Here is a 12,767-nt window from a genome sequence, read left to right as displayed (position 1 = left end):
CAAGCTAATAAGCAGTATGTAGCAGTATGTTTGTGTGTACATTCACACTGAAAAATGACCACATGATCTGTAGTTAAAGCTGCACTTACTAATATTTTTATTCTAACAATAGATCGAGAGAATCTACGTAATGTGACCCACTGAAAATGATCACCTACTTTGTAGTTCCCCTCAACTCTATGACACCTTTTAGACTCTTTTAGCTCATTGTTTAGGTTTTCGAGTTTGTAGAGACAGCCAATGAACACTTTGTAGCGTTAAGTAGCATTTACACTTCATTTAGTAGTTAAAGAGCCAAATATGATTCACAATAGTTGATGGAGAACAAACCACAGCTGAAAGGAAAGTGAATAATGTGTAGGTTTTTGAAGAATGAAGCCTCTAAAGACTCCCCTTCTGAATCCACATCCAACAAAATCCAGATGACCACTTGATGAATTTTAGCGGTTTACTTTGAAACCAAAAAATTGATGAAGAGCAATTATCCCTTTCCAAAGTTATTAAAGATATAAAAAGTAAGAATTGTTATTTAAAAGCAGAAAAGGAGAGAAGTCAAAAAATTGTATTGCTTCACTTTCCACATACCTCCCCTTAAAGTGCACATTACTCGTTACTAGAAAGCTACATTAATAACCATGTTTTAACAAATGCAATGCAATGTTATGTTTAACAAATTACATTTTCTACATACGTTTTAAATACAAAGAATCAAACAATTAACTTTTTACATTGATGCGAATATGAACTAAAAAATACATCAATTTGTAAATATTACTATTTAATTACTTTAATCAACCATTTTACATATGAACATAAATGACTACAGTTCAAACACAAATAAATTGCATTTCGGCTCCTACATATTGGATTTATGTTGATCAGCCGTTTGCTAACATATCATGGTAGCAACTTTTTACTGTGATAATATGTCAGTTGTGTTTTCAGATTTCAGATTGTTCCGTTGCCCCCAAGTGGCCAGAAAATAAATTGATGCAGCTTTAAATAAGTAAGTATGCAGAATAAACTACCTTCATTTTTGAGTGAGGTATTGATGGATATTCCCAGCCATCATGTCCATGTGGGTCCCACATGGGTTAAATGTGGGCTACGTGGGTACTGAGTGGGCATGGGCTTGAACTGGGCAAATTTTGCGGTTCCCACATGGTTTCAGTAACAAGGGCCCCACATGTGAAGCCCACGTGGACTGACTGACTGTATGAGCCCCATAAGGGATGTAAATGCTAAGCAGGCATGGGCATAAACAGGGCAAATTGTATGGGCCCCATTATGTTTCAGAAACATGGGCCCCACATGTGTAACTCACCCAGATGTCCCCACCTGTAACCCAGTCAGAACCCATTTGAAGCACATATGGGCAAACACAGGTGGGGCCTCCATGGAAACTGCGGACCAACCTTCGTGGGACCCATATTGCAGCCCAAATTTAACCCTTATGGGGCCCACATGGACATGCTGTTGCTACAAGTTATTGCACAGCAATATCAATAACAGTTTGAACTGATCAACCATTTTGTCTGTTGAGGAATGTTTCCAAAAAAGTAACATTTGACTCCCAGTGGTTATTGTGTTATTATCATCCCACTTCAAATGTTACTGTGGTTTCTGTAACCGTAGTGACACATTTTCTATTTTCCATTCGCCTTGACAGCATACCTGCAGCCCAAGATAGTATATGGCTTTTATTATATTGACAGAGAGGGGCTCACTGAGGTCAGCTGTAGTTCAGGGATGTCGGGACACTAAAATACATGTACTTGTGTGTGCAGTGTTTCCTAAGATGTGAGAATGATGTGGAAATGCTACACGTGCCATAAGCAGAGGAAGTGCAGGTACAGATAGGGGCAATGTATTATCTCTCCTGACTCCTTTGAGATTGAGACATCTACAGTCTAACAAGAACAATATGTCCAACGCGGAAGGTTTCGATAGGTTTTATGATGTCAGAGTTTTTAATAGAATCCCATAAATGCAGATGAACAGAGAGGCTTTACAACACAATCTGTAAAAGATCACCTTGGCTATTATGATACCATCTCTGGCCTTGTTTTTTATCTCTGAGATACTCTGATAAAAGTATCTTTGATTTTGATGGTCAGGTCAAAGGAAATAAAGATTGTGTAGAAGCTGAAGCTCTTTTACTTACCAAGTAGCTTGGCGATACAGTGCTATGACATGTAGAGGCTTTGTTTGTGACTGATGGGTCTACAGGGAAGCAAGTTTGACAAATAAACTCATGGTGCCTTTACTACCTTTTTCTGTAGTTTTCATTACATTGCATTGTCTTCTTCAATGGATATAGTTTGCTGAGTTACACTTGGCCTTAGGTGATTCCAATTACACTATTGATTGTTGTTAAAACAGCCTGGAGCGTTAACAAATCTAATGGTATAAATGACCTGGATGCAAATGGTATCAATGACCTGGATAACAACCCCACAGATATTAAATACCTGGGACTCCTCACCAGTTAGCCCCCGTGGATGAGAGGCGAAATATCTTCAAGTATCTACAAACAAGAAGTCCAGCTACCCCTTTATTCAACCCTCCTTGGATAACCAGTTGCTGGATGACCAAGAACCTTCATGGACAGTGTGCAGAGAATGGTGATGACATGACAGCAGAGTGAACTCCATCTCCTGAGGAAGAGGTTCTAAACTTCTTAAGAAGAAATCCAAAGAAAAGACCAAAAAAACTATCACTGAGTTGGTCCAGCATGCTAACATGCTAGTTCATTTGTGCTAAAGAAAATAATAACACCAGCCTTATTTGTAGAATGTATTTTACAGCACACACCACTACCAACAATCTTACAGTAATATCTGTATTTCTTTCATGATCTTTTGAAGTTTTGACCAGTGAAAATCAAAAGGAGCAGGACATGATATTATCAAATAAATGACAAATAATATAGAAATGGTAATATGAAAGACATCAGTCCCTCCCTGGTTTGTATTAGTTGCATTAGAAAAAGAAGAAAAGCTTGCTGTGGAGTTCAGACACATAATCTACCTCAAACATTAAAATGAGCACTTTGGAAATTAAACTATATTTTATGGATTTATTTTAATGGAATTATTGACTCAGTTCTCGGAAAATGTAGAATGATGTACATTGTCCCTGTGGAGAAATAAATAAATAAATAAATTACTTATTTCATTTGGTGCTAATGTTGAGGGGAACGTTTATTTAATAAAGATTCAAGTACTGTATTGTTATGTAATCTTGAGTCCATGGTTCTCATGTTCAGAAAATTGAGTTAATTCTGTGATATGCATGTGATATGTTTTTTATTAAAGGAAGTAATTACATACAACTCTTCATTTGTAGATATGATTTGCTTGCAATTTTTCCTAATTCCTGAAATCTTACCACAAAAAGAGCAAAATTGAATAAAAGCCAAGGCAAAATAAAACATTTACCACAATAATTACAAAAAAACAACATAAAAAAAACAAACAAACTGCAAAATCCTGAGATATGTTAATAAGATAAATATTTGAAATTGAATTAAAAAAAATTGTCATCACAGAAAATTCCCTCTTAACTTTTTTGACTACAGTTTTCTCCTCATTCTCATTTCCTTCGTCACCTCTGGAAAAACAGGTTTCCAGAGGTTTTGATTCTCTTAGTGTTTGCTGATCTATATTTAGACAAATGAGGAACTCCAGTGTAGACATCTTATCATCTCTGATAGGAAACTGATAACTTAACAAACCTACATACTTTACAACTCTGAGTTTAAAACGGTGTTTACCTTTACTCCTTATTCTTATCTGCCAATAAAGATTAACCTGGGTGGTGTGCACTGAACTGCTGTCTCCTTCACAATAGGACTAATCAATAGAGATGAGCTTACGTGAACTTTTAAAATGGAAACATTTTACACGACCTCTATGTAAAATATTATCCAGCACAAGGCACCGTCAGAGTGAAGTACAGGAAGAGAAACTGTAATAAACTCTGATGCTCTGTTAATATCTGACTCAAAACGTGTATGGTAACAATAAATGTCTTGTCATTTTAACAATTTACATATATATTACTTCTGTGATGTGACTCACACACACACAAGCCACAATATGATTTTGGCTCGTGTGTGTGGGTGTTACTACTCCATTACAGAAATCAAAGGCCAGATTTTCTTCAAGTGTACAGCACAGATGAGACAAGAGAAGTGTGGAACCCATCACTGTAGTCAAGACATCAGTTTACTATTAGTATTTACTCATTAGTATTAAACATACACAAGGTACAGATAGTGTGCTTATTGGAAAGTGGTTTTGCAGGTTCATAAACTAACTGAAAACTGGGCTAACTGAAACTTTGATCTGATAAATGATCATTAAAATGGGAATCAAAGCTATTCCCAGCCAGCATGTCCATGTGGGCCCCACATGGGTTAAATGTGGGCTACGTTGGTACTGAGTGGCCATGGGCTTGAACTGGTCAAATTTTGTGGGTCCCACATGATTTCAGTAGCATGGACCCCACATGTGAAGCCCACGTGGGCTGACTGTATGAGCCACATAAGGGATGTAAGTGGGCTAAGCAGGCATGGGCATAAACAGTGCAAACTGTATGGGCCCCATATTGTTTCAGAAACATGGGCCCCACATGTGAAGCCCGTGTGGGCTGGCTAAATGGGCTCCATTCAAGGTCCATTCTGGTCCCACTTAGAACCCATACGGGCAAACATATAGGGCCTACATGGGTTTCTCCCAGTTGGGCCCCACCTGAAACCCAGTCAGAACCCATTTGAAGCCCATATGGGCAAACACAGGTGGGGCCGCCATGGAAAGTGCAGATACATCCCTTTGTTACTCATATGTACAGCCCAAATTTAACCCTTATGGGGCCCACATGGACATGCTGGCTGGGTTCAAATTCATCTGCTGGGGACAATGAACGTCAATGTCACTTCAGCCAATCGTTGTTGAGATATTTGTGTATTTTTTGATTTTTCTAGACTAGAAATTTGAGGAAGCTGAATTTAAAAAATATTGGTGTATTTTAAAATTTCAAATTCAACAATAACTTAAAATTATAAAACATGCTGTAAATATTAGCGGTTCTTCAGGTCCCCATAATCCCTGAACTGGAACTGGTTGCAGAGGAGCAGTCAGGGCATCACTAGAGTCATTAGGGTTCAGCCTATGGGAAACATGAATGTATGTATTACATTTCAATGTAATCCATCTTAATCTTATGGCAGCACTAAAGGAAAAAGTCAGGGGATGACCACGGTCATTAGGATTGGAGAACATAAATATCTGTAGCAAATCCTATAACAATTGATCAAGTAGCCGTCAAGATATTTTACTGTGTACCACAAATGTCAACCTCAAAGCGAAGCTAGTGGGATTCATCCTATGGGGATCACATCATGAATGTCTCAACAAAAGTTCATGACAATCCATTCAGGAGTTGTCAAGCTATTTTAGTCTGGACCACCATGTCTTTAGTCTGCCTTAAAATAATAAAATATTCTTACATGCTAACTATGAAAATACTGTATGATGGCTGTTAAAAACAAATAAAATATATAATTAAATATATAATTAATACAGTGTTAACTGTAGCAAGGAAGGCCTGCAGTAACTTTGAAACTAAACTAACTTAATTATACCTCAATAAATGAAGCCTGCTGTAAAGAAGATCCAGCTCAGTATCACATTGACCAGACTGATAACACTGTCTAGTACATGTGTCAGTGTTCTACCTCTTCTCAGATCTGGTGGATTTATTAATATTTGAGCATTCATAACTAGAGCCTAACCCTTGATCTGCTTGAGTAAACATTTGATTTAGGAATCAGATAAATTCATTTTTCTTAACCATTGATTAATGGACATTGCACAGCATTCCAGGTAATTCACTGTGGGTTAAAATTTAACTAAATAATTATATTGACCTGTTATCAAGTCATATAAGAACATTTGAAGTTTCAGTTTTATAATACTAAGTAATAATGTAACAGGTGCCATGAATAATTTGCTAAGATAATGGTTTGAATATGCATCATCACCCTCTCCCCACGTCACTGACAAGCAATGAAGAGGGTGGGAAGGAGTTATCACTTGTACACCTGATTTAAAGCTGTTTGTGTACTGTATTTTTGATCATTTCTTCTATGACCCACTGCAGAAACATTTAAATATAAATCATTTATATGTAAAATAAGTAATCATTTGGTATCACTAGACTACTAAAAGATTTAGGACTTTCCACCCCTAATTGTCCCTTTGATTTCCCATGTTACACGTGTAGGCTACTATGTACTTCTGGCTTTGTGCAGTAAATAAAGTTATTGTGCTGATGTTGTTACAGTGGTTCGTTGTTTTTAAAATACTCTTTATTATGTCTATGGTTGTGCCTCAATGATGCCCATTGAAGACAGCGTGAGAACAGACTACGCATGCGCGAACCTCCTAAACTGTTGACTGCTTTCATTTTATTAAAGGCAGAGAGGCAGAGGTCGAGTCTGCCTCAGCCTCCTGTATTCACATACGCCAGCTTTGAAAACAAGCTCTCTTGAGTAGTGGCATTCCTTATATCGTTAAAACAACACATTTCACGATTTCATTTTTTATTTTTACAACAATAAATCAACAATCAAAACAAAATTATATTAAAAAAAATTAAAATAATAATAATACATTATATAATTTTTATTTCTTTTTCTTTTTTCTGATTTACAATGATCTATGGTACCTCTCTAGTATAGTTTTAGAAGGTGTTACGATAGAAAATAAGACGATAAATCATTGTCGTCATATTATACTGAGGAACGGTGATGTTTCCTACTTGACTTGAAGGCAACATGCGGGCCCTCTGGTCACCATAGCAACAAGACGCCATACAGCAGTGGGCCTACTAGTTAAAAGCTGTAGCTATACATTACTATTACTCCTTTATCACAGAAGTCCTTTTTCTCCATTCACATTTTACACAGTTGGTTTTAAAAGTTAAGCTACTTCCTGCTAGCAGCAAGCTGTCTCCGGCTGGTAGTGTTAGAAATGCCTCTGCTGGTCACAGACTACTCATGGACGCAGACAGAGTCCACGGTTTATATAAATGTGCCTTTAAAAGGAGCGAAAGTCGGGAAGGTGGATATTCTCTGTACAGACGAGTACCTGAAGGTAAAGTTAACATAATGTAACGCTAGGTGTATGTTAGCGTCACCTTTATTACATGTACTTCGGGTTGTGGGTAAGAAACTTCTTCAGAGAGCTACTTGAGTACTTTTAATATCCGCCCGTAATAATAAGACAAGACAAGTGGTACTGTGGTAGGCTGGTAGCACCACCATAACCCACAATTAACTGGGATACATGACGTCACTGTGCAGCGTATCACTCCGCCCAAACTAAACTAACGTAAACACTACAGACAAAGTACATAGTAAGAAGTAGTTCCCAGTTTACTTAACAATAACAATAAAAAGTATTATTAAAATTCTGTGAAACCAATACCAAAATAATATATTCTTCAAACTAATTCTTCACAAAAATAAATCGAATCTTACACTAACTAGTAGAGCCTGACCGATATACAGCATTAGTCAGTAGATATTAGGTATCGGCCTATTTTTTTTTTTTTTTTTTTTAATTTTAACTTTATGTAGGTGGCATTTTCTGTGTATTTGATGCTTTTTCTAAACTCAAGTAATATACTTATTTACATAAGTTAATATTATACGTACCTACGTTTTTTAATTTATAGTTATTTATAATTATTCAACCCCCAATAAAGTTTACTGTTTCAGTGCACTGATGTCATTTTATACAATAAAGTTTATTGTTAAATAGTTTTTAAAAAAAATCATAGCCTCTGTTACATATCATTTGAGGAATTGTGTTTATTTATATATTAAGTATACATAAGATTATCAACCAACACATTGATATCAGATTTTTTTAGTAGCTAATATCTGTATTGGCTCCAAAAATCCAGTATTGGTGTGACTAAACTTTGTGATGCAGCAAATACAACACTTGAAAATACTATGACAATATTTAATTAGACATTATATAAGTAACATTTAAACTTGTAACAGTTAGGTGTATCATCCAATACAGTAGCTAACTATACACTACACTGGGAGCTGTGATGGTTTCCTCTTTCTTGCCTGCTCAGGTACATTTCCCGCCGTACCTGTTTGAAGCCTTCCTGTCTGAACCTGTAGATGATGACAGAAGCACAGCAAAGATTGGAAACGGAGTTGCAGTCGTCAGTTTACCCAAGAGGAACAACAAACTGTGGGAGCAGCTGATGATAACCACAAGTAAGAGAGTGCATCCAGCTGATCTATCACAACATTTTTCATTTCTTTTAACCCAGAAAATGAGTTCTGACCAGGATCTCTTATTACAGAGATTATTATAGAGTTGTGACAAAGGTAGTGAGAGAGAAAATACACATTATTATTTCTCTGGGCCTATAGGATGGCAATTTTGTTTTTTGTAGACAGTCTAGTCTAAAAGATATTCTGTCACAAAGAGAGCAGAGCAGGAGGCAGCCGGCACACACGATCAAAAGCAGAACTATTCATTGAAAATCATCAGAAACTGTGACACAGGAACAGACAAACCGAGCAGACGACGATTAGACAAAGACTGAGCTGAAAACTGAACTTAGGTGCAGGTGGGAAAATGGACAGAGAAGCTCAGGTGAAGGAGGACAGGAAAGAAGATGAATGGATGGGAAAGATAAGGAAAAAGACAAAAGGCAATAAGGCTGAGGATAAATCAAAACACAGATCTTTACTTTTACAGATCATCAGTAAAAGTTAAGTCCACGGCATAATCATGCACAGTGAATAAACTACAGCATAAATTATCTAGGAACCTTTAATATAATCTGCAACTTACTTTATCTCACCTTTTCCCACTCTGACTAGTCTAAACAAACTGGGGAAAAAGTCTGAGAGCAACTGGTCTGAGAACCAGACTGTGAGAGGATCATGACATATTCAGTTTACAGTGTCATAATCTTTATGTATGTATAGAAAAGCAGAAAGATAACCAGATGTTTGGGATTTTTGCACAATAAATGAATTAAAGTATTATTTTTTTATGATTGACACAATACATACAAACATATATGGTTTAAGTTCATATTAACTGAAAACATTAGTCTGTCATTGTTTCAGTTTGGGCTGTTAATCTTACACCTCACTGCTCAGAAGGGAAAACTGGCTCTACATGCTCCCCCATCAATATGATTTTTAATGTTTGATTTGACTACATTTCTCTCCAGCCTTCACACACACAGATGCATCTGCTATTATATGTTAATTTATTTCAGATGATAAAGAGAAAAAGAAGGAGATCAGAGAAAGAGCTCTACAGAAACACCAGGAAAAGCTCACTGCAGAGTCCAAAGCAAAAGCAGAGAAGCAGCATACAGATAAGAAATATGCACTGGAGACAATGATGAAGGTAAGACATTAGCATTTTAACACCTGCTCTGATTTTTAGAAAAATATGTTTATTTCAATAAATGATCATATTTGTTTGCAGCTTGAAAGGGAAGAAAGAGAGAGTATCCAGAACATGAAGGACACTGAGAGAGAGAGGACCACAGCTGAGCTGGAAGCATGGCAGCTGAAGCAGAAAGAAAAAAAGAAAGCAGAGGAAGAAGCCCGGCTAAAACTCCAGAGTCAGAAAGGCCATGGAGACAAAGTGAACAAGAGTCGATGTTCAGGCGGAAGAAAGGTCAAACTTGGTGAGTAATTTCCTGCATGATCTAATGTGCCGTACTGTTTGGTTTCGGTACGTTAATCACTGTATTCCTGTGTTTAGATGGAAGAGGCAGCAGTGAAGCAGAGAGCAAGAAAAAACACGTGGATCTGCCTGCTCCAAGAGTTCCTGGAAACATTCAAGTCTCATTCACCCCACGAGTTTTCCCCACTGCCCTCAGAGAGTCCAGAGTGCCAGAGGAGGAAGAGGTGAAATATTAGTTGTTTTATTCCATGGAGCATCGTGCAAGACTAGAGAATATATATAACCAGTGATGGAGAGTAACTATTTTTTTTTTCATATTTAGTAAATAAATCATGATGTGGGCTTATTTGGAGCACACATGGGCTTAAATGGTGTCACAGTACCAAATAAGACTTTTTTCATCAAATATCTTTATTTTATATTCCAAAATCTAGATTTACTGATGAATACGTTTTCTAATGAGAGATAAATGTTGCTTTATAAGAAATGATCTCTCTTATAAATCATGTCAGTATCCATGAAAAACAGCTGGACTTAGATTTTGGTGCTTAATGGGAACATTTACCCTAACAGCTGGAAACATTGGTTAGAACATTAGAAAAGTCATCAAATGTAATAAATTACTTTGATGAAGTCATTGAAATAGTTACATTACTTATTACATTTTGAATAGAGTAACTAGTAATCTGTAACCTTCCCAACCCTGTGTATAATATAATATAACATTTAGCATCTATAGGACATCTTGGGCTTAAAGACTACACATTTTAACTGAAAGTCTGTGTTATAAGCACAAGACATGGAGCTTGTAAAATGTGTGAACTCACCATGCAGAGAGGGACTAATGAAAGCTGCTATAGGGTTGCATTATGGGAAGTGTAGGATCCAGTGTTTAGAGTATAAATCAGAATATCTGAGCATCTGCTGCTTTGGTTGTGACCATTTCAATGTCTCTTGTGCAAAAAATAACCACCTAGAAGCATGAAATCTACCTTTAACTGTTCTGTCTGAGATGAGAAGTGATATTTGTATGAAATAAATCATTAGTCTGATTTATGTACAGTGGACAATAGTAATTTATTTAATGCAGACTCCTGCAAATGCTTGTATAACACATTTTACATATATAAAACTCTATGAAATAACAGCATTTATTTTGTCTCAAGTGGCTCAAAAAACAAGCAGAAGCCAGACGTGCGGTGAATGCAGATGTTGAAGAGCTGAAGGACCTGAAGGAGGAGGAGAGGAATCCAGACTGGTTAAAGGAAAAAGGAGAGTGAGTACTCAAAAAACATTATTAACATCAGTTCTTGTTTTTATGTGAATATTAAATCACTAAATAAACTCCTTGTCTTCCAGTAAATGTTTTGCGACTGGGAACTACCTGTCTGCAGTGAACGCCTACAGCCTGGCTATCAGAATGAACAGGAAGATTCCATCTCTGTATTCAAACAGAGCTGCCTGTCATCTCAAGTTAAGAAACCTTCACAAGGCTGTTGAGGATTCCTCTCAGGTGTGTACTGTCTCTACTGCTCCATACATCACATTCAAACATCACAACACATCCAGTGATTTGATGTGAGTTCTGCTGTCAGAAATACATTTAGGAGCGTCAGTAGTAGCAGATCTGAAACAATCAGAAAATATGAATCCAGCTGATGTGTCATTAGAGCAGCTCTGCACTGTGACATAAAAAAGAGGAAACGCAGAGTTGGACGCCAAAACATATTTTTAAAGCAGACTGCTCCATGTGACAGTTACAGAGATATTAGAGAGAGAATATTATAGTGTATAGTAGTTGATGTTACACTGTCAGCTGACAGAGAGCTGCAGAGACACAAAGGCAGCTGACAGACAGAGAAGTTTCACAGCAACCACTGAAATGTAGAAGCTGCTGCAACAGAAGATAAAACCATAAAATCGGAAAAAAAAACCTTTTCATTTGGCAGCCATGATAATAATAATTTAGTAAACAGAATAGTAATTGTAGTTATACATTAAACTTTAATTATAACTGTAAGTCAAACAGGTGTTTTTCACTTGTGAAGAAAGACAGACAATCATAACTCATAAGGTCCTTTCATACATAAGAAGTGTAAGCATGACAAAATTTGATGAAAACCATAAATGTAAATCACTCATACGTTCATCTTAAGAATGAATCTGTTCATATGAATGCTTCTTGAGTGAGGCCCAATGTATTCCAAAGCTCTTATGTAGCAGTTATTGTATGTGAGATGCATGTAAACAGTTTCCTACATATTCCTCTGCAGGCTCTTGAACTGTTGACTCCACCAGTTGCTGCCAACGCAGCTGCCAGAGCCAGAGCTCATGTGCGCCGAGGCTCCGCTTTCTGCCAGCTGCAGCTCCACGCAGAAGGTTTGAACTGTAGCATTTTGATTCTATGCATCAAAATGTTTCCTTTATTTTTAACAATACATTGATAATAACAGAGCAGATCATGTGACCATTTTTACCTGCTCTGAGCTATCAGCTGATGTTGTTGTGACATGTTTTTACAGGACTCCAAGATTACCAAGCAGCTCTGAAGATTGACCCTCATAATGAAGCTCTGCAGACAGACACACAGAGAATCAGAGACATTATACAAGGCACTGCAGCTGACCCTGAGACACACTGACACACACTGACACACACTGACACATGCTGACACACACTGAGACACACTGAGACACACTGACACACACTGAGACACACTGACATACACTGACACACACTGACATACACTGAGACACACTGACATACACTGACACACACTGACATACACTGACACACACTGAGATACACTGACACACACTGACATACACTGACACACACTGACACACACTGACATACACTGACACACAACTGACACACACTGACACACACTGACACACACTGAGACACACTGACATACACTGACACACACTGACATACACTGACACACACTGAGATACACTGACACACACTGACACACACTGACACACACTGACATACACTGACACACAACTGACACACACT

General features: G+C 37.3%; 1 protein-coding gene across 1 annotated transcript; it reads left to right on the top strand.

Annotated features, from left to right (window-relative positions):
- Positions 1 to 7,037: 7,037 nt before the first annotated feature.
- dnaaf4 (dynein axonemal assembly factor 4) lies at positions 7,038 to 12,387 on the top strand. The gene is made up of 9 exons (XM_062421588.1): positions 7,038 to 7,160; positions 8,158 to 8,305; positions 9,328 to 9,461; positions 9,543 to 9,747; positions 9,825 to 9,970; positions 10,913 to 11,022; positions 11,106 to 11,259; positions 12,020 to 12,125; positions 12,269 to 12,387. The coding sequence occupies exons 1-9, from the start codon at positions 7,038 to 7,040 to the stop codon at positions 12,385 to 12,387; spliced, it is 1,245 nt and encodes a 414-aa protein (XP_062277572.1).
- Positions 12,388 to 12,767: the final 380 nt, after the last annotated feature.

This window comes from Scomber scombrus, chromosome 6, assembly GCF_963691925.1.
Source record: "Scomber scombrus chromosome 6, fScoSco1.1, whole genome shotgun sequence".
Taxonomy (NCBI): domain Eukaryota; kingdom Metazoa; phylum Chordata; class Actinopteri; order Scombriformes; family Scombridae; genus Scomber; species Scomber scombrus.
Note: the sequence above shows the minus strand (reverse complement) of the source record. Positions and strands in the feature narration are given on the sequence as shown.

Bases quoted from the DNA above. Each gene is read 5' to 3' on its own strand.
- dnaaf4 (XM_062421588.1), top strand. From the start codon at position 7,038: ATGCCTCTGCTGGTCACAGACTACTCATGGACGCAGACAGAGTCCACG. The intron at 9,462-9,542 runs GTAAGACATTAG...ATTTGTTTGCAG, and splicing joins CACTGGAGACAATGATGAAG to CTTGAAAGGGAAGAAAGAGA. The intron at 12,126-12,268 runs GTTTGAACTGTA...ATGTTTTTACAG, and splicing joins GCTGCAGCTCCACGCAGAAG to GACTCCAAGATTACCAAGCA.